Below are 20,572 nucleotides of genomic sequence, written 5' to 3' on the forward strand. Positions count from 1 at the left end.
TCTCTCTTTTTACCTCTACGCCCTTAGTTCCCCTGTAACGATGCCACTCTTGGACTATAAAGGGGAGGGTCATCCGCCTAGGCAAATAACGCACCACATCTGGACCATAGACTTTCAAAACTTACAGCTTCAGCTCGAGAGCTTGTAACTCTCCAACTCTCACGGGCACCCAGACTCAAGCAATACATCCGATCGACCCTCGACTGGAAGTAGCGCACGATTACCTGAACTAGTATAAATTTTGAGTCATTGCGTGCTAGGCCACATCTGATCACGACGCGCGATATACTCGAGTAGGTTTAGCTGTCGGCTATTTCCGGAACCGATAGAATGAGAGAAGAAAGTCAAGAAGATGAATCAAGTATTAATGGTGCAGTCCACCTATACAACTAACTTATTATATAGACTGGCTATTAAATTGGCTTAAAATGACATGACAATAATATATAGTCAACAGTTAGCTAAACTAGCGTATCAATCCGTACTCCCGCGCACGGGCTAATTAAAATTAATATAAAAATAAGACTTATAGATAATAGTTATAATTATCCATCCCATCCATCTCTTTCATCTATTAAATATTCTAACTTACAATACTCTAAAAATATATACTCATTATTATCTAGTTGTAATATGTTTAGTTAATAACAATACTTTTCACTTTCTATCACACCTCCATCTGTTTAAGCTATGTGAACAACATAAAAATTGGTATTTTTATATCTTCCCCCTACATGACACGCACCATGTGTAGTATTTTTATATAAGCAATAACATAAATAATATATTGATAATGATTGATATAGTAATTTAGAATTTTATATTGGTGCATTTTAAGATTTGGTATAATTATGTAACTTAGATTCAGATTTAAAAGTTATTTCAACTTTTAATAATGATATAATTAGATAATTTATATATAAATTTAGAGGGTTATTTGATATTATTTTTATAATGGCATATGTGGGTAATTTGCATGAACGTTAGGGGTTGCTTTAGATTATTTTTTATAATAGCATAAGTGGGTAATTTAGGTACATGTTTAGGGTTAATTTAGCCTATTTTCATAATAGCATAGGTGGATAATTTACTAGAAAAAATAAATATCCAACAAAGTTGTCAGATTGATGGTCCAATGTTTCTAATTTTTATGAGAATTTCTGTATAGCATCACGTGGAGGTTTAAAAAAAATCTCTAATAGTAGAAAGATGATTCTGCAGTGCTCCTACCTAGTAGCAGGAGACGCTGAGGCGTGCAGTCATGTCCGTAACTAACGTTAGGTGAAGTGTTCAATGCTAGCTACTTTCATTCAGAACACAGACCGAAGAGTTAATACTTGTCCAGAGTACGGTACGTGGTTGAAGACCAGAGACATGAGCGTTGAGTGAGCCGGCCGCAGTCTGAAAAACGAAGAGATCGCAGCAGAGCAGATAGACTTCAGATTACAGTGTGGTACAGTAGACGAAGACACATGCACCATGTGTTAGCATTAATTCACAGTCCTGATAAAATTTAGTGTCTGCCCTGCCCCTGCTCAAAAATTGTGCAAGAACAGGCCCTCCCTCAGAGAGACATCCATGCCGTACGCGAGGCAGCGAGCCACACAGAAAATGTTGATATATAGCACTGCATTGCTGTGATAGGGAAAAAGGTGATTTTTTAGTGATTTTCAATCACACGCAGTCACGACCATACTATTTGGTACTGCATGCGCAATTGGTTGGACGGACGTAAAGCTGCTGGTCCGTTTCATTTGGGTCCCAGATCGAACCAGAATCCAAATGGGAAATTATGGACAAGATTACAAAGGAATTGAGCTGATCTAGCAAGACAGGCCGGAGTACCTGTAGCCCCTCCCTTCCTGTAGGGGAAGGAGATCATGGCAGAGGTGCACGAGATCAGTGGAGGGAGAGAGTGCCTGCCCGCCGCCTGTGCCTGTGCCGATGAAATCAGAGTGAACAGTGAGTGAGATTGCAGGCAGGTTGCGGCAGCGGCAGCGGCAGCGGCTTGCATTGTCTGAGCTCGTCTCTCCATGCTCCAGCAGTCTCAGGGCAGCGCAGGCTGCAGCCAAGTAATGGCAGCAGGGGCCAGAGGGGAGCAGCTTGCTCAGGCAATGGTGCAAGGACTAGCACGCCGATCCAGCAAAGCAGTTGCAGGGCTACCACCATTGGATATGCCCACGAGCCTCTTGCACGGTTGTCTTGGTTCTTGACTTCTTGTCCATTTGTTGATAGCCTGTTAAAATATTTGAACCATCCTGTGCTCCGTGCTCCATGCATTTCACTAGCTTCCACATGCATGTATAGTACATTTCTTTCCCTCAAATTAGGCACTCGACCACGGTCATTCATAGGGATTGTTGCAACGATATACTACATAGGCCTCCTTCGGATGGGATGAGTCAGTTAGCTCATAACTATAACTATCACGCATCAGTTTTTTTACCCATGTAAAAGAGAGAAATAAGAAGTATCTCTTCTTCAAAAGACACAATATGCTCCAAGAGTGATGCTCAAATAGGAAAGAGAAGATTGAGGTGTCACTCTCTACACTGTGCTAAAAATTCCAGCAGCGATGCTTGTAGGTGCATCTATGCCCTCCTGATTAAAAAAAAAAGTAAAAGTAAAATCTCTGCACTTGATTCTCTCTGCTTTCAGGCAAGGTAGTGAGCAGTAAATGAATGTGGGCCATATACAGATTCTTTATTTCAGTTTGTGGGATCTATAAATGATGCCTGAACTCTGCAATCGTAAAAGTAATTCTAGCTTCTCTCTGATGTGGCACTAGTGAATAGTTTTAGGCTTCGCTTATACCGTGGAGTGCACATATCTCTAAATCAGTGAGATTGGTACGTGGATTTTTCTAGGTGTATGAGCTAGTGTGTGATTCTAATTATTAGAAGACATATCTTTTAGGCTATCTCTTAGATGCATAAGGTAGCAGCTGACTCTTAACATTTGAAGGAGATCATAGTGCCGTACTGCCAACAAGCTGGAGTCCTATAAAAGATAGGATAGGAAGAACTGTATCGTTTTTTACTCCATCTGTCGATGAAGGAAACTCGGAAAGGATCAAAGGCCCTGCTACACCTTAGAACAACAAGAAGAGAACTGGTAGCTGTTGGAACGGCAACGTACGTGCAGCGGGCATCGTTGAATGGGAACTGGGGACGGAGCGCCCGAGCAACGGCAACGGAGTCTGTCTGCTGCCTTCGATGCTCTCGGGTCTCGGCTCCATGGCCGGCCGTGCGTGGAAGTGGAAGCATGCGAAGGAACAGGACGATGCAGTGAGAACAACGAGACGAAAAGGGCGCAAGAAAAGGCGAGACCCTTTTCCATTCGGGAGCCTGAAACGAGGCAACACATGCACGTGAAGACACCACCGGAAAGCCGGGGTCCAGTCCACGATGCACCAGACAGCCTTTTGCAAACTTATAGCAGCGATAAAAGTAAACATCGATCTCTATCTCTATCTAGAGTCAAACCTCAAAACGCGACTTGTTAAACTACACTAATGCAAAAATGAAGTACATGTGCTATGAGACCATGATCGAGTAGCTAGGACGAGGGCCACATGGACATGGTCCAGGTACAGGCCTGGCATGCATGTCCAGATCGATTAACGTGCATGCAGTGCAGGGTCCAGCAAACCACCCGGCCGGCGTGCGACTGCCCAACAAACTGTAACCATCACCACGCTCAATACTGGAGACTGGAGTACATGTTCAAGTCCCCACACAGCCTCAGCATTGCCAATGCTAATTCATAGCGTGCTGTTCACTTTTGCGAGCCAGGCATGGATTTCTTTTTTGTTTGCGCTATGAACACACTTTCTTTCAAAAGAAACGTTTTTTTAACAAATTATGGCCAATTTTATTTCCTAAAGATTCCACCCATCATCTCTATCTTTCAAGGTAAATGATGCATGATTATTTGACAACAACCTCGATCCCAATGTTTTTTTATGATGGTGAAACAAAAATGGGCGAGAAACAACAAATTGGAGATCCCACGAGGTACAAACATCCTGTGCGCCAAGAGCCAAAAGTTTTGGAGATCGATTAGAAGCATGCATGCAAGACTACATGCAGCAAATAAAAAGGCGAAAGAAGAAACGATGGGCGCGCGGAGCTTGCCGGCGGCAGCGGGCAACGGCATGCACGCCGGTGACCCCCCGTATTCCCATGCCGACGATGACGATGATGCTGATAGTGACGCGGTGACTACAAAGCCGGACAGCGATGGAGACCCCACCAGAGAATCTCACTTCCGGATACACACATCTGCTTCTTCGTCATGCGCGCGGTTCCTATCGGGTTCGGAGGCGAGCAGAGCTGATGATTCAGCAGCCATGCCAATGCCATTGCCACGGTCAAAAGAAGAATGCATGGACAAAGTTCAACACGAGGCTTCCTAAAAGACTCGTAGACAACAACGTTTCGACCTCCTGGGTACACTCGTGTCGGCTGTCGCTGCGTGCAAATCTGGAGTAGCTAGCTAGGATTATTTCCTCCCAAGGCTGAGATCATCAACCTGCTTTCTGTAAACGAGAACTAGTCAGCAAGTTCAATCGAGTAGTGATGCAATGACCTATCGGTAACAAGAGTTAGTTGATGAAAGATATTTTACCCAGGAGTATGAGCTCATGTGTGGCGTATAGATTGATAACATCATGTTGATGTTAATTGGTTCGAAATAATGAAACATAGTTATCATAAAAATATACTATTTGAATAATGCCATATATACCGAAAACCACATTCAATCTTCTAATAGACTTATATTTGAGATCGGAGGGAGTAGACTCGTAATAAGAGATTAATCAATTCCTTACTGTTTTCCCTTGTTGGATTTTTTTTTTATGGTCAAAGGCAATTGTCCAACTAGGTTGCACATTTGAGCCTTAAATTTTGCAAATGCAATGATATTCATCTATCTCTACATGCCACATAGGTAGGTTTATGCTAATTAGCAAAGATGAACAGGTTAAAGAACGTTGATAACACCACAAGACAAGTTTAAAGTCTCATCTATCTCTAGGGGCCCTTGAACCTTCTACATCCCCTCGATCTTCCAGAGTCGTAGTCTCACTAGCATCTTTTCCATCGTCCCCACCTAGTAGTAGTGAAATGTGAAAAATCATATTTTCTTTTTGAACCTTGCATAGTTGTGGGGTACTACGATAATTATTTATTGGATTACAAGTAAATTCAAACACAAAAATTAGTGATAAATTTGCTGCTTTGTCCATTAGGTGGTGACAAAGAAACCGAGTTCTTTTTTTTTGACAAAGAAGAACATGAGGCGGGAAAGCACGGAGCCCAAGGAAAGCAAATCCCTACCACTCGTACAACTACTGCCGGTGGTTCGGCTCCCCCCCATAAATTAGCCACTCCTAACCCGACCCAAACCCCTTGTGCTTGTTCGTCTCCCGGCGGCGTCTTCCTCTTTACTCCACCACCCTCCTCTCCTTCCTCGACCATCTACTCCACCTCCACTCTCACCTCAGCCGCTCAGCGCTTCCACCGCATCAGCAGCGGCGTTCCGCGCGGCGCCAAAACACATAAAAATCCCACGCTGAGCTGCCCGATCGCCATGCGCGCGGCGGCTTCCCCTTGGCGTTTGTAGATGGGCTCCTCCTCCCTCCTCCTCTTCCCCTCGTCCTCCTCCGCCGCGCCACCCACGGCCTCCCCTCACCCTGCTTATTCTCATGCCACCGCCTCCACCTCCTCCCACTCCTTATTGCCGCCGCTCCCCTTCTCCCAAGACCACCTCCTCCTCCAGTACCTCCACCACCTAGACCAGCAACAAGAATCCGCCGCCATGGTCCGCAAGCGCCCGGCGCCCGACATGGACCTCCCGCCGCCGCGCCGCCACGTCACGGGTGACCTCTCCGACGTCACCGCCGCCGCTGGCGGTGGGCAGCCGCATCAGTCGCCCGCTAGCGCGCAGCTGCCCGCGCTGCCCACCCAGCTCCAGCTCCCCGCGTTCCAGCAGCAGCAGCAGCACGGGCACGCGGAGGTGGACGTCCCCCACGCGCCCCCGCCTGCGGCGGCCGAGGTGGCGGCGTCCACCACGGCGTGGGTGGACGGCATCATCCGCGACATCATCGGCAGCAGCGGCGGCGCCGGGGTCTCCATCACGCAGCTCATCCACAACGTCCGCGAGATCATCCACCCCTGCAACCCCGGCCTCGCTTCGCTCCTCGAGCTCCGCCTCCGCTCCCTCCTCAACGCCGACCCCGCCCCGCCGCCGTTCCCGCATCCTCCTGCTCTCCTGCACAACACCCCGCCCGCCGCCGCCCCAACAGTGCCCGCTCTCCCTCCTCCCCCGCTTCCAGACAAGCGCCGCCACGAGCCGCAGCCGTGCCAGCAGGAGGAGCCGAATCCGTCCCCGCAGTCGCCCAAGCCCCCGACGGCGGAGGAGACCGCCGCAGCAGCAGCCGCCGCCGCCGCCGCGGCTGCTGCGGCCGCGAAGGAGCGGAAGGAAGAGCAGCGGCGGAAGCAGCGCGACGAGGAGGGCCTCCACCTGCTGACGCTGCTGCTGCAGTGCGCCGAGTCGGTGAACGCGGACAACCTCGACGACGCGCACCAGACGCTGCTGGAGATCGCCGAGCTCGCCACGCCCTTCGGCACCTCCACGCAGCGCGTCGCCGCCTACTTCGCGGAGGCCATGTCCGCGCGCCTCGTCAGCTCCTGCCTCGGCCTGTACGCGCCGCTGCCGCCGGCGTCCCCCGCCGCGGCGCGCCTGCACGGCCGCGTCGCCGCCGCGTTCCAGGTGTTCAACGGCATCAGCCCCTTCGTCAAGTTCTCGCACTTCACGGCGAACCAGGCCATCCAGGAGGCGTTCGAGCGGGAGGAGCGCGTCCACATCATCGACCTCGACATCATGCAGGGGCTCCAGTGGCCGGGCCTCTTCCACATCCTCGCCTCCCGCCCCGGCGGCCCGCCCAGGGTCAGGCTCACCGGACTCGGCGCGTCCATGGAGGCGCTCGAGGCCACGGGGAAGCGCCTCTCCGACTTCGCCGACACGCTGGGCCTGCCATTCGAGTTCTGCGCCGTGGCGGAGAAAGCCGGCAATGTTGACCCGGAGAAGCTGGGCGTCACGCGGCGCGAGGCCGTCGCGCTCCACTGGCTACACCACTCGCTCTACGACGTCACCGGCTCCGACTCCAACACGCTCTGGCTCATCCAAAGGTGCTCCTCCATTGCTAGCTTCCATGTCAAATCCTCCTTGTTGCTTCTACCATCATGACTCCAGCAACCAGCAACCAATGTCACATTATTGTGATATGCACGTCAAGCATCAATCGTAGTACATCCGGTACAAGCATACTCCGTTGGTTTACCAGTAAAAAATTGCGTTTTGGAGCTCCAAAAGTTTACTAGTCATCATGACCAACTTTCTAGGCTAAAAAGGTTGCATCTTTACAATGCTTTTGAGACGATCTCTTCCATGGTCTTTGGTGATCCCAGAACCACAAAAGATCCCGCTTGAATTTGGTTAGTGGATCACTAGGAGCGAGCTGAAAGTTCTTATCATCATGGCCAACTTTCTATGCCGTAAAGGTTTCTAGTTCCTAGTGCCAGAGTCATGATTACTGAAATGGAATAACTGTCATCTTCTACTAACCATCATTTCTTAATAGATCAGGAAGCTAAACTCAAAAGCTTATCAAAGGCGTTAGCTTTAGTCGATTGACTGCAGCATATCTGTCCAATGTACTTCTGGGGAACCATGAGATAAACTGCAATGTCCTTGATTTGATGCATCACTAAAATGCTTAGTGTTGCTGGTTGAATCTTGTCCTGCCAGCAGAATCTAATGGCCACGTACTGATGCTGTCTCCGTGGACCACGGATTGCAGGCTGGCCCCCAAGGTGGTGACAATGGTGGAGCAGGACCTCAGCCACTCAGGCTCCTTCCTGGCGCGCTTCGTGGAGGCCATCCACTACTACTCGGCGCTGTTCGACTCGCTCGACGCGAGCTACGGCGAGGACAGCCCGGAGCGGCACGTCGTGGAGCAGCAGCTCCTGTCGAGGGAGATCTGCAACGTGCTCGCCGTGGGCGGGCCGGCGCGCACCGGCGACGTCAAGTTCGGGAGCTGGCGCGAGAAGCTCGCACAGTCGGGGTTCCGCTCGGCGTCGCTCGCCGGCAGCGCTGCGGCGCAGGCGTCGCTTCTGCTTGGCATGTTCCCCTCCGACGGGTACACGCTCGTCGAGGAGAATGGTGCTCTGAAGCTCGGGTGGAAGGATCTTTGCCTGCTCACTGCATCTGCTTGGCGCCCTATTCAGACCCCATGCCGTTAAATTTGAGAGCAAATTTACAGAGCTAAAGCATTACTGTTACTACTAGATCTTACTTGGGGTTCTTGCCCAGATCTTTTGCCTGTTTAGCTAGCTGCTCAATTTAATCAGTTCCGAGATTAGGAAAATGAAAACATTTCTGATCACTAATTGCTAGATCTCTTCACAGTGATAGTTACTGATGTAAGCTTAGTTTCGTGGTAGATTTTGTTCACCTGTCAATCGGTTATCTTCACCAATCTTTCCAATCAGCCGTAGTTTTCATCTTCTTTTGCTAATTAATCTCTGTTGATTTATTATATATGGAGCCATTGATCACAAATTACATTATAGGGTGCTCTCTTCGTCAGTTCGTTTTAAGTTCTTCCTGAGAAGGTGGATGAGCTTTTAGGAAAGTCTTATTATTATTTTTCTCCAGAAATTAGGAGGAGCTGGGGGATCCATCATCAGTTCAATACCAAAGCCACTGATTTATTATTTTTCTTCTTTTTGGGGAAGTAACCATTAAAGATTTTTAACCTAAAATTTGTGGCTAGATAAATGGCATCCTAAATCAATGTTTAAAACTAGTGCAGTGCGCAAATTGTTCCTGCTTATTCTCACCTTGTTGTTTACTACTCATTTGTGTGTTGATAATACTGTTCATGTGTGTCTTGCATGAGGCATAGTTATCTTTAGTGGACTCCACCCTTTTTTTGTGTGGATATGCATTGTTTACTTTTAACATCGTATTCACCTTTTCCTCCATGAGGTCATCAGGTTGTCAATTCTTGCTTCCTGAACATCTTAACCAATTAGCCTTGGCATGATGAGCTTGCATCCTTATTATTTTTTCCCCAGTGACATTCCACAAGTGAGAATATGGCGTATTTTGTTAGTTCACCATCCCCATCAAGCAATCACACTTCACTAGTTGTTTGCTAGTACTACTGTACCAGTTTTTTTTTTTTTGCTCTTCTTGGCTTAGCTCACTGAGAACTGCCTTTCCGTGCATTGTTCTGTTTAGTTTACAGATGATGTTGAGATCAGTGGTGGTGCAAGAAGGAATTGTTGTTAGTACTACGATCTGGCTTAGCTTGCTTCCTAGTCACATGTCCAAAATGGGTTACGAGCCAATCTTGTAGGAAAACATGACACTCAAGGCTTCATCAAAGCACTTTGCAGCCACAGTGGGGCAGTCATGCCATTTGCAGGATTGGCGTCTGATAACAACATGCCGCTTGCTCATTATGGAGTGGACATGAGGGAGGTTGAGGAATGAGGGAGGCAAGTAAAGCATTCCTAGAAGAGTAGAGAGAGAAATGAAATAGCTGCCATGATTGGGAGATGGCTCGGGTCCTCTCTCCTAGTCCTACAAAGCTTTTGTGCTGTGCCGTCCCTATCTTTTCCTGTCCGGGGGCCCCACCATTTCTTCTTCCGAATGACCAGTCCTTTTCTCACTCCGCAGCAGAAGCAGAAGCCGTGCCCTGTTGTCTCTTGCTCTCGTGTGTAGTTGGAGGTACTGCAGCTGGCACGAGGTCAGCAGCATGGGAAAGACACTGATTTCTCTAACCCTTTGTTGCTCAGCTCAGGTCAGGCTTTGGACTTGCAGAAAAAGCAGTGAATGGTTTTGGGTGGAGTGATGATGATAGTCGGGCGTGGTTGTTGGACTTGCCAAACCCATTTGGGGAAGAGTTGCCACAACGCAGTGGTTCGGTTTGATAGTTGCGTCGGAAGTTACCATGTGCTGCTTTTGGCAGATTCAGGAGAAGAGCTCCATTCACAAACATCTGATAAAGAGTCACTTGGTATGTTTTTCATTTTACTTTCCAATATTCCATTTTTTTTAATGTTGGATATGCTAGATAGGATTGTGAAGCCATGGCCATGGACCATGGTCATAGTGAGAAAAGAGAGATGAAATTTGTGGGTGTGCAAGAAAAGAGATGAAATTTGGAGGAGCACCCTGTTGAGCTCTGGTCCTCCTGCAAATCTGGACTGGGAGAGAGAAGCAGCAGCAAAAGAAGAGTCAGCTGGCCTGCTGCCGTGAAGGTGGAAGGGTTAATTAGAATTAATATAAAAATAAAATTTGTAGTTAATAATTATAATTATCTATCTTACGTACTCTTTAATCTATTAAATATTCTAACACATACTTAAAAATATATATTTATTATTATCTAGTCGTAATATATTTTATTTTGTATCACACCTCCCTATGTGTTTGATATATATTTAATTGAACCATTTATTCGTGAATTGGTATTCTTATCCCTTCCATCATGTATGAATACATGGTAACACATATCGCGGGTAGTATTTTTATATAAACAATAACATAGATAATATATTAAAAATGATAGAAATAGTAGTTTAGCATATTATATTGGTGTACTTTAGTATCTATATATTATTTATAAAACTAGCAATGATTTCTTGGTCCGTCAATCCGAATTCTAACCGAAATCCGGATAAATAATTCGAAATCTTAATTGGAACCTGAACAAATAAATCAAATTATAATCCATCGGTGTTGCATCTACCTACTCATCACGGTTGGTGTCACGATGGAGACGTACTCCGTCCATCAAGACTCAGATCTCACAATGGATGTGGACACCCAAAGTTTCTTTCTTTATTATCGTGATGATGCAACCCAAAACCATCAATCGCCTATTAAATTCATGATGATGACAGGGAAGAGCGTAGGGAATAAAAAAAGAGAAAATCAAAAGAGAAAAAAAAAACAAGACAAGGAAGAGCGTCGCCATGCCATCCCGTTCCGGCCCACGAGCCCACACACCAGACTACAGACTAGCAAGAAAGAAGCCGAGGCGGCTTCCGAGGAAGCAAGCACCGCCCGCTGCCGGCTCTTCTCCTCCACCACCACCGCACCATGTCCTTGTGGCGCGCTGCCGCCTCCCGCCTCCTCCTCCGCCGCCGCTCCCCGTCCCCGCCCACCGCCGCCTCGTCCTACGCTCTCCTCCTCCACGCGCGCCCCTTCTCCCCGCGCCCGGCCCAGGCGGAGGTCACCCCCGCCGAGGCGCGGCGGCTCGTGCGCCTCGTCGCCGTCGAGGCGCTCAAGCGCCGCCTGCGGGACAGCCGGGGCGAGGTCGTGGGCTACGGCGAGCTCCTCGACGCCTGCGTGGAGGCCGGCGCGGCACGCACCCACGCCGATGCTGAGGCGCTCGCGCGGGCCATGGATGACGCTGGCGTCGTCCTGCTCTTCAGGGACAAGGCCTACCTCCAACCCGAGAAGGTCACATTTCTCCTAACCCATTTCGTCGTTCAGTTTCTACTTCCTTTTCAATCACCTGCATCTCGTGACCGTTTTATTCTGGATTCCGATTCGGATACGTCCCTTTTACCGGCCTACTGCTTTGGATTTGGGTTTACATCCTTGCTAACCGGCTAAAAATGGAACTTAATTCCTCTTTCATCATAACAAAACCCCCATCAAATTCCAATATTCCTATATTATTCGAGATGATCTAGTCATAGTGCATTTCTTAGTCCTGCTTGCGACATGTAAGAAGGTACTGTTTGTCAAATGGGGTTCTAGCATCAATTACCAGAAGACTGAGTAAAGAAGTGGCACACGTCAAGATCAACATTGAATTCTCGGCAATGCGTGTGTGCAGTTAGCTGAACTACCATAGGATCAACATTTACATGTAACTACAGTAATGTGAAGATTCAATGTAGGATGGTTATACGTTCAATTGTGTAGGCTCCAGTCCTCCTCAACCGTTGTTTGTTCCTCACCTAACCTGGTCAGAACAAAGACCAAATAATGCTCTTTGGAGGAAAAGTGGAATCTTGTTATTGTCGTCCACCACACTTAAGGCATCTAAGCATCCACCTGAGATAAAGGTGTTGCTTTATTCTTTGAGTGTAGACACCACATCAATGAAGGCTAAAATTTTATCCAACAAGGATTGCATCACCAGTGTGAGTTTCCTGTTGCTTTCAGCTGGCGGCCTGTAATAAAGCAACAACCTCGCTATCCTTGGCAGTGAAAATAATGTATATCAGCCTATTTAGGAAGAGTCAATGGTTTTCCTTACTTAATGTGTCAAGACGGGCAGAAGGAGTCATGGTGTAATTTTCTGACTGAAGCTTGTATTGTTTGGTTATTGACCTTTTTAGGTGGTGGACCTGGTTAGAAGAGCTGTGCCACTCGCGCTCGAACCTGAGAATGACCCGAGAAAAGAGGAGTTCAAGCAGCTCCAGGAAAAGAAGGAAGAGATCGACAAGCTAGCGCACAAGCAAGTGCGGCGTATCCTGTGGTCTGGCTTAGGGTTCTTCATGTGCCAAGTCGGGCTCTTTTTCCGTCTCACGTTCTGGGAATTCTCATGGGATGTGATGGAACCGATCGCCTTCTTCACCACTGCTTCCGGCCTGCTTGTTGGCTACGCCTATTTCCTCATCACCTCAAGAGACCCGACGTATCAGGACTTTATGGAGAGACTGTTTTTGTCGAGGCAGAGAAAGCTTTGCGCTGCACAGAAGTTTGATATGGAGAGGTACCTGGAGTTGCAGAAGCACTGTAGGTGTCCTCTGGAAGTCCATCACTCTCATGGTCCCAAGCTTCATGGCTTGTGACACCAAAGGAACTAAAGTTTCTCCTCTGTTACCTGATGCTTCGTTGTGTATTCTCTAGGTTGTAGAACAGACACTATTTACATACCCGTCATCTGAGACTATAGTTCGAGATAGCAATGTGGTCCTGATAGAATGCCTGGATCATATAAGAGTTACCCTTTAGCTGCATATCAAGGGTGAATGATGAACCAAACTGAATGTTCAGACCTTGAAAATATATCCTGTATATTTTCACAGAATGTTTTGAGGACCCTAACGTTCTGAGCTGTGCCGCTATATGTTCCAGGCATAGCTACCAAGAAAATAAGATGGCAGTTATGCAAATATCAAATACTACTGTTTCCTTTTTCGTTTGCTGTGCTTGGTTGCAGGCCCTAAACAACCATCTGAATTCTCATTCCTTCACTCACATTTTGTAATAATGGCTGGATATATTGCACTGTGATGTAGAGGCAGGAATATTGATTTATTCCTTTATCTAAAAAAGAGAAGCAAATGAGATTTGTACAATAAAAAGGTCCTAAATAAAAAAAACGAATGCCATTTGGTGGAACAAATAACCGTCCCTTATGCTGTCAATGGGATATCAGCATCCCACAATAACAATAGCAAGCCTTATGACAAAGAATTACAAGCGACTGCTCGCTAATTCAAGCAACATTTGCTGTTCCCTGTACATGATGTGCCGCAGTCAGCATTTGCCTTAGTATTGCTCTTGTACAATGAGCAAAAGAATAACATTAAATATTTTATACAAAATATCAGCAGCAAGGGAACTGCAATTTTGCAACTCCAAGCAGCAAATGAAAAGGCCATCCAACCGTGCACAAACCGGTGAAAGAATCGACGCATCTTGGTACTTCTGCAATGTAACTCAAAGGTTTCACGCTGGTGTCCTCCTGAAATCTTAGACGCTTACAGTTGCAAGTTTTCGCAGAAGGCATTTCGGTTTATTCTCCTTTTGGAATTTGGGCATTGTCTCCACAGGGTTGTATTCGGGCCATCTCCAGGTCTGGAGTGTTTTTCTGTTCATCATAACCTTGTGGTTTAAGCAAGTCCATGAGGTCAGAGGTTCAAATGCCCAAAAATGTTAAGGTTGGTGCATTTCATGTGATTCTTAATTAGTGAATGTTGCATTCCGTCATGAACATCTCTCCTGTAGTCATGTACTTCCTCCAGTAGCTTTTGTAATCGTGTATCCCCAAATCAAGCCAAGGTTTCATGACACCATTGTAGTGTAGAGTAGCAGCCTTTTCTATATGGTCTCGACTAATTCCATAATCATGTCCAAGGCCTGACTGAACCCATGAGTCCTCCAAAGGGTATATCAAATCTTGAAAGGCAAGCATACTAACAGGGAGTGCATTCAGTCTCTTTGATGTCAGGCTCTCCTTTTGCAACTGTAAGAAAAGCATAGGCAGTGCATCAGAAGATACATTGTAGGTCATGAAAAAGGGTAATTCCCTCTATGCCCCTGAGATTTCATAGTTCCATTCAGGTCCAAATGTCACTGAAACATCAGTGGCATATATGAGAACATCAAATTTTTCAGCGGCATACGAGGAATTTATCTGGAAAAAGTAAGACAGAACTAGAGCTACTACATGAAAACCAAACAAAATTTTCTTAAGACAAGCATTGATAATTTAATGTGAATCCTTTGGATAGGACTAAGGGGAATGGTGAGTTCTACTGACCTTTTGGAGTGATTGATCATACAAACTGGTGACACGGAGGTCCCTCCATTTTTCCAATTCAATGACATTCAGACCAGACAACCACACACATGCATCGGAGTTGAAACTATGTTCGGAAATATAAGCTCTTAACTGTCCTAATTTAACTCCACAAAACTGGACAGCACCAATCACTTTACCATCCATATTGAGGTTCCACAGAGATGACAAGTCTTTCTGGACAATCAAATCATCATCCAGAACAACTACTCTATTCAAACTCGGAAGAAGGTCAGGCAACAGGAAATGTGAATGGCCAAAAACAGATATGTACTCAGTTTTCATCTGCCTCAGGGAAGGTTCAGAATAATTACGAATTGTGACACGGAATTCCTCCGAAGGCAATAATTTTTGCATCTCTGCATGCTTTGGGAGCTCCAGATGATCCTCAATGTTAGTTACATGAACAGTAGCCTCCAAGTATGAATTTCTCTCAAACCAATGCTTCATCGCATAAAAATTTTGCGCATCAGTGAACAAATGGAAAACAATGCTGCCAGAATCCTGAAATGTGTTATATTACATAAGTTAGCAATCAGATGGATATCTCAACACGTTTTCAGTTTTTTTTCCAAAATAACAGTATACCTGGCAATTTAAAACTGTTGAATTAATAGTGGTTGAAACTGCAAGTATGCTTCTGGAAAATATTACATAGTGCTGGAAGGCAGGACTTTCAAGCTTCTGCCTATTTAGTTGGTCAGTGCGAATTGATCTAGATTTGAAATATTCTAATGTCAATCTCATGTTCAAGCAATGATGAGTTTTCGGCATAGTCTGGACACCAAGATGATATAGAATTGCACTCTGTCTTGTATGGAAATAAGCTTCATCTTCAGTTATATCAAGTAGCTGCCTAAGTTTCCGTTCAACATTAGAGCATCCTACTTCACAAGACTTGGCTCTCTCAATTGTGTGCTCCATTTTCTCTAGCTTCTTTGCAAAACTGAAAAGATCAAGCAGGCATTACCTTCAGAAACAATTCAAGGACAGAATAAATAAAAATAAATTGCAATGCAATATTTTATAAAATTAAGTCACATGCATCATAATGGTCTATGCTACATTCTTCATAGCTTGAAGAAAATCAGATGTCAATTGAAATAAGAAACCAAGCCATGTAAATGAATTCCTATAGCAATGTAGGCAAAAAAATTTATTAAAAAAAAAGATCATATAAGATTTAAAATATAAGATGAGACTAACACTGGTGGCAGATCGGCATCTGTGATGGTGTCACTCAGCATGCGTTCATGTTCTTGAATGCTTTGCTTCAGTTCACGAGTAAATCTTCCGTGCTGCTTTATTTTTGCAATACTAGGATAATGAGCTCTTGCAATAAAAAGTTGATCTTTAAGCCTCTTCACAATAGCATCTTTCATAACTTCCCTATGCTCAGTAGACCAGAGGCAGTAACTTCCATATTCATGTTCACAGGACTTCGGATTCCCCTCATGCACTGTCTCTTGGCCATGGTTCTCTTTCCTGTTAACAACAGTATCCTGTTGCAAAACAATTTCAGATTCCTATGGTACAAAACTAAAGCAGTTATGAAGGATCCCTAGTAAAAAAATGCCTGGCCTTAATTTAAAGCAGTTATCACAGGACTACAGAGTCACATCCTGCACCAAGAACTACAAAGCTGTAGTGACAACATTTGAACTAACTAGTCTTGAACTATAGATGAATAAATATATGCTTACCTCTAATTGATATACATTATAAAACATTGTATGTAAAACCAATTTCACAACTAAGGAATAGCTGATCAATATGGCCTTAAATGTTGAGTGGTAGTAGGCTTGACGTAAAAGCCGCATACCATGAACTGAGCTCACTTTTTTTTTTGCGTGTGCAAAGCCGTTGAGTCTACTCCACTATTATTCAAATCCAAAAAATGCAGAGTTGCAGACTACTTTAATACTAAAAAATGCAGGTAAATAAAGAGATTGTTTGTTACCTTCAATCTCCCGGACATGTCCTTCCTTTGATATCTTTTCAGCATATGAGGTCCTGAAACACCACTGGATACAGTAAGATGGATACTGGTATTGTGTTTTTCAAGCAAAACTACGAGCAATGATTTGCTGTTTGTACGCTCCAAATGCTTACCTTTACTTACAAAGGTGTCATTATTTAGCTCAACTAAAGAGAATGTACCCTTGAGCTTTGCTTTTGATTTGGATCTAGTAGATTTCTCAACCGGGATCCCGTTAGATCCAGATGTCTTCTTTTTGGAAACATCCTGCATACAAATTTTAAAAAGAAAGGAGGTTAGTCAAGATTGAAAAGGAAATATTCGAAATTTTAGTATAGCAGGCAAGCAGGAAACAACGATGCGGCGAGGTGATTCATCTCACTAGCTAATTGTGCACCGGTTTCCAGATTTGAGCAAAGTTTTATCAGCAGTGTTGGACACACCACACAAAGCAGGTGTTGTTAAATCAGAGGCGCACTTGAAGCCTTGGGTGGAATACCGGCCTCTAAACTCAGAGATCACGGTGGCTACTTGTTAATTAGATGCATGCGCAACATGGTGCGGTTACAGATATATATGAAGGAGATATGACCAGCTAGAGATAAAACTAGGAAAGACTAAATTTAGTAACAAGAGTCCTAGACAATCTATAATCCTTAGCCGGTCATGACTCTTCTATATTTGGTTCGGTTACATGTCTGTATTTAGTTACAAGATGTTTAACAGGTGTTAATTCAGAGACTATGTAAGAATATTTCGCCTTCATCTTTAATTCAGCTATGGATTGGCAGAAAGGTGGTCAGTGGTCACAGAACATAGAAAAGTGCAGCCACCAATTGTTTGAAGAAGAAAAGAAAAAAAGCCAAGCAATGGGCGAGGAATCCCACAATGGAATTCTAGAAGGTATAGCAAGAGAGCATCTTGCCAGCAACAGCAGTTTTGAGAACATTTTTATCGGAGGCTTGGCATGGCATGATGAAAGAAACAATTTTTGGTTGCCACATACAAGAATAGCAACTTCGGAAAGGGGACAAAGGCGGTAGGTTGTTAAGCGTCACTGCGCGCAGATGCAGACGTCCGCAGAACACGGACGCACACGCTTAGCGCGTGAACGCCCTAAATCTGCAGCTCAATTTCTCATTTCCACGAAAACAGGTGGGAGAAAAAAAAATCAACTCGATTCTCGTTGTCGCTGACATAAATTTTTACCGCGTTTCGCGCAACTTGGCGTGGAGCCGCAGTTATCTCGCTTTCGCCGCGCCATTACGCCAAGATAGGAAAGCGAAGAGCAGTGACTGAGCGTGAATGCAGTAGGCACTGTATCAGGCAGTGATAGTTGAATGGTAGCAGTACCTTGAGCAGCTTGTGCTTCATGGCGCCCCCATTCTCCAGATGCTGCTTGTTACGCGCCCCGACACCGGCCAACTTCTAATTACACAGGAGGAATCAAGGAAATCAATCAGAAGATGGAGTCTGGTACCCCGAGAATGCAGTACAGTTCGAGAGGAGAATGTGAAGTTAGCGCGAGAAGATGCTAGCTTACGGTGCTGATGACGACCGCGGCGCGCTCCTCCGATCCATAGCCTGCAGGAATGACAGAGCAACACGGTTAGAACGGCGCGCAGATCCGAGGCCCTAAGGAGGCAGCGTACACACCGGGGCGGTGGAGGCCGAGGAGGAAGACGAGCGGGAGCAGGATGGAGCAGACGACGAGCGCCGGCACGGCGGCGGCCAGGCCGCTGCAGCGGCGCTTATTGGGCGGCAGCAGCAGGGGAGAGGAATGCTGCTGGTGCTGGTGCCCCTTCATGGTAGTGGCAGTGGCCTGCTCTGCCTCCGCTCGGTGCTCTGCTCTGCCTCCGCTCCCAGCGCCACCTGCTGCAGCTCGGTGGTGGGGCTGGTGATGCAATTACTTCCGCATTAAGCTACAGGAAACAAGGAAAGCAGGCGGCTTTCTTCCTCCTCGGGCGGGGCGCGTTCTGCAATGGAACCAAGCGCGCCCTGCTACGCCTACACCAGGCAGGGGTGGAGTGGAGAGAGACTGGAGTGTGCAGCGGGGCGGAGGAACACACTCTCTCTCTCAACTCTGAATGGACCCCTCCATGGCCCAAAAACCCTGCTTTTGCAGTTTTGCTTTGGACGCGTCTTTCTCTCTGATCTCTCTTCGTCTTTGACAGAAAACAAGTGCGGGGCCAGCTTGCGTGCGGGAAAACACAGAAACTGCTCCTTGAGGTCCTGATTCAAATTTTGTTTATTTCTATCTTTATTTCTCTCGTTCCTCAGTAACAAAAAAATGGATAATTTAGAACAGTGGCTCTGCTTGTTAAACGTCTCAATAGTTAATACAGATTCAGTTTTGCTACTGATTACTCCCTCAGTTATTTTTGTGTGAAAATAGTATGAGCAGGTTTGTATAGAAAAGTAATTTTCGTTTTTGCTATTGTAACAAAAATTAGAGTCAAGATTATTTCTTAGTTGCCACATCAGTGCCCAAGTCTTCACTCATTCGTCACTGAAGGATGTGGACAAGCTAAGTTTAGGGGTAGTTGCTCTTCTTTTCACTGACACGTTTCTTTCATTTCCTTTCCTTTCCTTTCCCACAGGAAGAAACGGAAAGCACCGGAGATGCGGGGAAACTGAACTGAAACGTGGAAAAAAGGGAGTAACAGTCTCTGAAAAGAGGGAAAACTGACCACGATGGCCATCTCTGTAATGTGTAATGTGTAATGTGTGCGTTGAAGCTTTCTTATTACTACGAGCAGGCAGGTTGGTGCCTAGCTTTAGCTTGCCATTTTGCACAGATGGAGAAGACAGGCCATCGCTCACCACAGGACGGATTCATCTCGGGGCCACACTTTGAATCTATACCGTGGCTGATTGCTTTGGTACCGTCTAGTACTCGACCAACCGGATCGGATCCATCTTCTTTTCATGGTCCTCTTCCTCACTGCTGTCTTCACATGCTGCATCTACCGCCCGTGGATGTGTTGGGTACCTACTAGTTAGGCTATCTCCAACGATATCCCCTAAATCTCATCCTCTATATCCATCCTCCATATCAATTTCATTCTCTATACCAAATTTAACTCCAACAACATCCTCTATTTTCATCCTCTATACCCCACAATCTCAATTTTCAATATTTTTTCCAACTACCAGCCGCCCTCCGCCCCTCCGCCCTCCGCCTCCCGCGCCGGCCCTCCTCCGCATCCCGCGCCCCTCCCGCGCCGCCCCTCCTCCGCCTCCTCCGCGCCGGCCCCCTCCTCCGCGCCGGCCCTCCTCCGCGCCCGCCCCCTCCTCCGCGCCCGCCGCCGCGCCCCGCCCGCGCCCCTGCTCCGCCCCCTCCTCCGCCTCCTCCCGCGCCGCGCCGGCCCCTCCTCCCTCCTCCCGCGCCGCGCCTCCTCCGCGCCGGCCCCCTCCTCCCCGCCGGCCCTCCTCCGCGCCGGCCCTCCTCCGCGCCCGCCCCCTCCTCCGCGCCCGCCGCCGCGCCCCGCCCGCGCCTCCTCCGCGCCCGTCCCCTCCTCCGCGCCCGCCGCCGCCCCGCCCGCGCCTCTGCTCCGCAGCCCCGCCGCCCCGCCCGCGCCTCCTCCCGCGCCGGCCCCTCCTCCCGCCTCCCGCGCCCCTCCCGCGCCGCGCCTCCTCCGCGCCCCTCCTCCCTCCTCCGCCTTCTCCCGCGCCGCGCCGGCCCCTCCTCCCTCCTCCCTCCTCCCGGGCCGCCCCGCCGCCCCCGCGCCCCGCAGCGCCGCCGTCCCGCGCCTCTGCTCCGCAGCCCCGCCGCCCCGCCCGCGCCCCTGCTCCGCCCCTCCCGCGCCCCGCCCGCAGCCCCTGCGCCGCAGCTCCGCCGCCCCGCCCCGCCCGCGCCCCTGCTCCGCCGCCCCGCCCCGCCCGCAGCCCCTGCGCCCCTGCTCCGCCGCCCCGCCCCGCCCGCGCCCCGCCCGCGCCCCTGCTCCGCCGCCCCGCCCCGCCCGCGC

General features: G+C 47.6%; 3 protein-coding genes across 3 annotated transcripts; 2 read left to right on the forward strand and 1 right to left on the reverse strand.

Annotated features, from left to right (window-relative positions):
* The first annotated feature begins 5,421 nt into the window (after window positions 1-5,421).
* LOC112902655 (protein SCARECROW-like) lies at window positions 5,422-8,605 on the forward strand. Its single transcript, XM_025971803.1, has 2 exons — window positions 5,422-7,196; window positions 7,868-8,605. Exons 1-2 carry the CDS (start codon window positions 5,629-5,631, stop codon window positions 8,307-8,309), a joined length of 2,010 nt encoding a protein of 669 aa, XP_025827588.1. The 5' UTR covers window positions 5,422-5,628; the 3' UTR covers window positions 8,310-8,605.
* Window positions 8,606-11,049: 2,444 nt separating this feature from the next.
* LOC112902656 (calcium uniporter protein 6, mitochondrial-like) lies at window positions 11,050-13,221 on the forward strand. The gene is made up of 2 exons (XM_025971804.1): window positions 11,050-11,544; window positions 12,435-13,221. The coding sequence occupies exons 1-2, from the start codon at window positions 11,182-11,184 to the stop codon at window positions 12,888-12,890; spliced, it is 819 nt and encodes a 272-aa protein (XP_025827589.1). The 5' UTR covers window positions 11,050-11,181; the 3' UTR covers window positions 12,891-13,221.
* Window positions 13,222-13,433: 212 nt separating this feature from the next.
* LOC112902842 (probable galacturonosyltransferase 7) lies at window positions 13,434-18,640 on the reverse strand. The gene is made up of 9 exons (XM_025972027.1): window positions 18,261-18,640; window positions 18,148-18,188; window positions 17,958-18,032; window positions 16,739-16,871; window positions 16,587-16,639; window positions 15,833-16,128; window positions 15,215-15,572; window positions 14,588-15,130; window positions 13,434-14,290 (listed from the first exon to the last, which is right to left on the reverse strand). Exons 1-9 carry the CDS (start codon window positions 18,409-18,411, stop codon window positions 14,012-14,014), a joined length of 1,929 nt encoding a protein of 642 aa, XP_025827812.1. The 5' UTR covers window positions 18,412-18,640; the 3' UTR covers window positions 13,434-14,011.
* Between the last annotated feature and the right edge of the window lie 1,932 nt (window positions 18,641-20,572).

The sequence above is a fragment of the Panicum hallii genome, chromosome 8, assembly GCF_002211085.1.
Source record: "Panicum hallii strain FIL2 chromosome 8, PHallii_v3.1, whole genome shotgun sequence".
In the NCBI taxonomy this organism is placed as follows: domain Eukaryota; kingdom Viridiplantae; phylum Streptophyta; class Magnoliopsida; order Poales; family Poaceae; genus Panicum; species Panicum hallii.

Excerpts from the sequence above, each read along its gene's own strand:
- LOC112902655 (XM_025971803.1), top strand. The coding sequence starts at position 5,629 with ATGGGCTCCTCCTCCCTCCTCCTCTTCCCCTCGTCCTCCTCCGCCGCG. Across the intron at positions 7,197-7,867 it reads ACGCTCTGGCTCATCCAAAG|GCTGGCCCCCAAGGTGGTGA; the intron begins GTGCTCCTCCAT and ends CACGGATTGCAG.
- LOC112902656 (XM_025971804.1), top strand. The coding sequence starts at position 11,182 with ATGTCCTTGTGGCGCGCTGCCGCCTCCCGCCTCCTCCTCCGCCGCCGC. Across the intron at positions 11,545-12,434 it reads CCTACCTCCAACCCGAGAAG|GTGGTGGACCTGGTTAGAAG; the intron begins GTCACATTTCTC and ends TGACCTTTTTAG.
- LOC112902842 (XM_025972027.1), bottom strand. The coding sequence starts at position 18,411 with ATGAAGGGGCACCAGCACCAGCAGCATTCCTCTCCCCTGCTGCTGCCG. Across the intron at positions 18,189-18,260 it reads CCTCGGCCTCCACCGCCCCG|GCTATGGATCGGAGGAGCGC; the intron begins GTGTGTACGCTG and ends TCATTCCTGCAG. Across the intron at positions 16,129-16,586 it reads ACATGTCCGGGAGATTGAAG|GATACTGTTGTTAACAGGAA; the intron begins GTAACAAACAAT and ends GTTTTGCAACAG.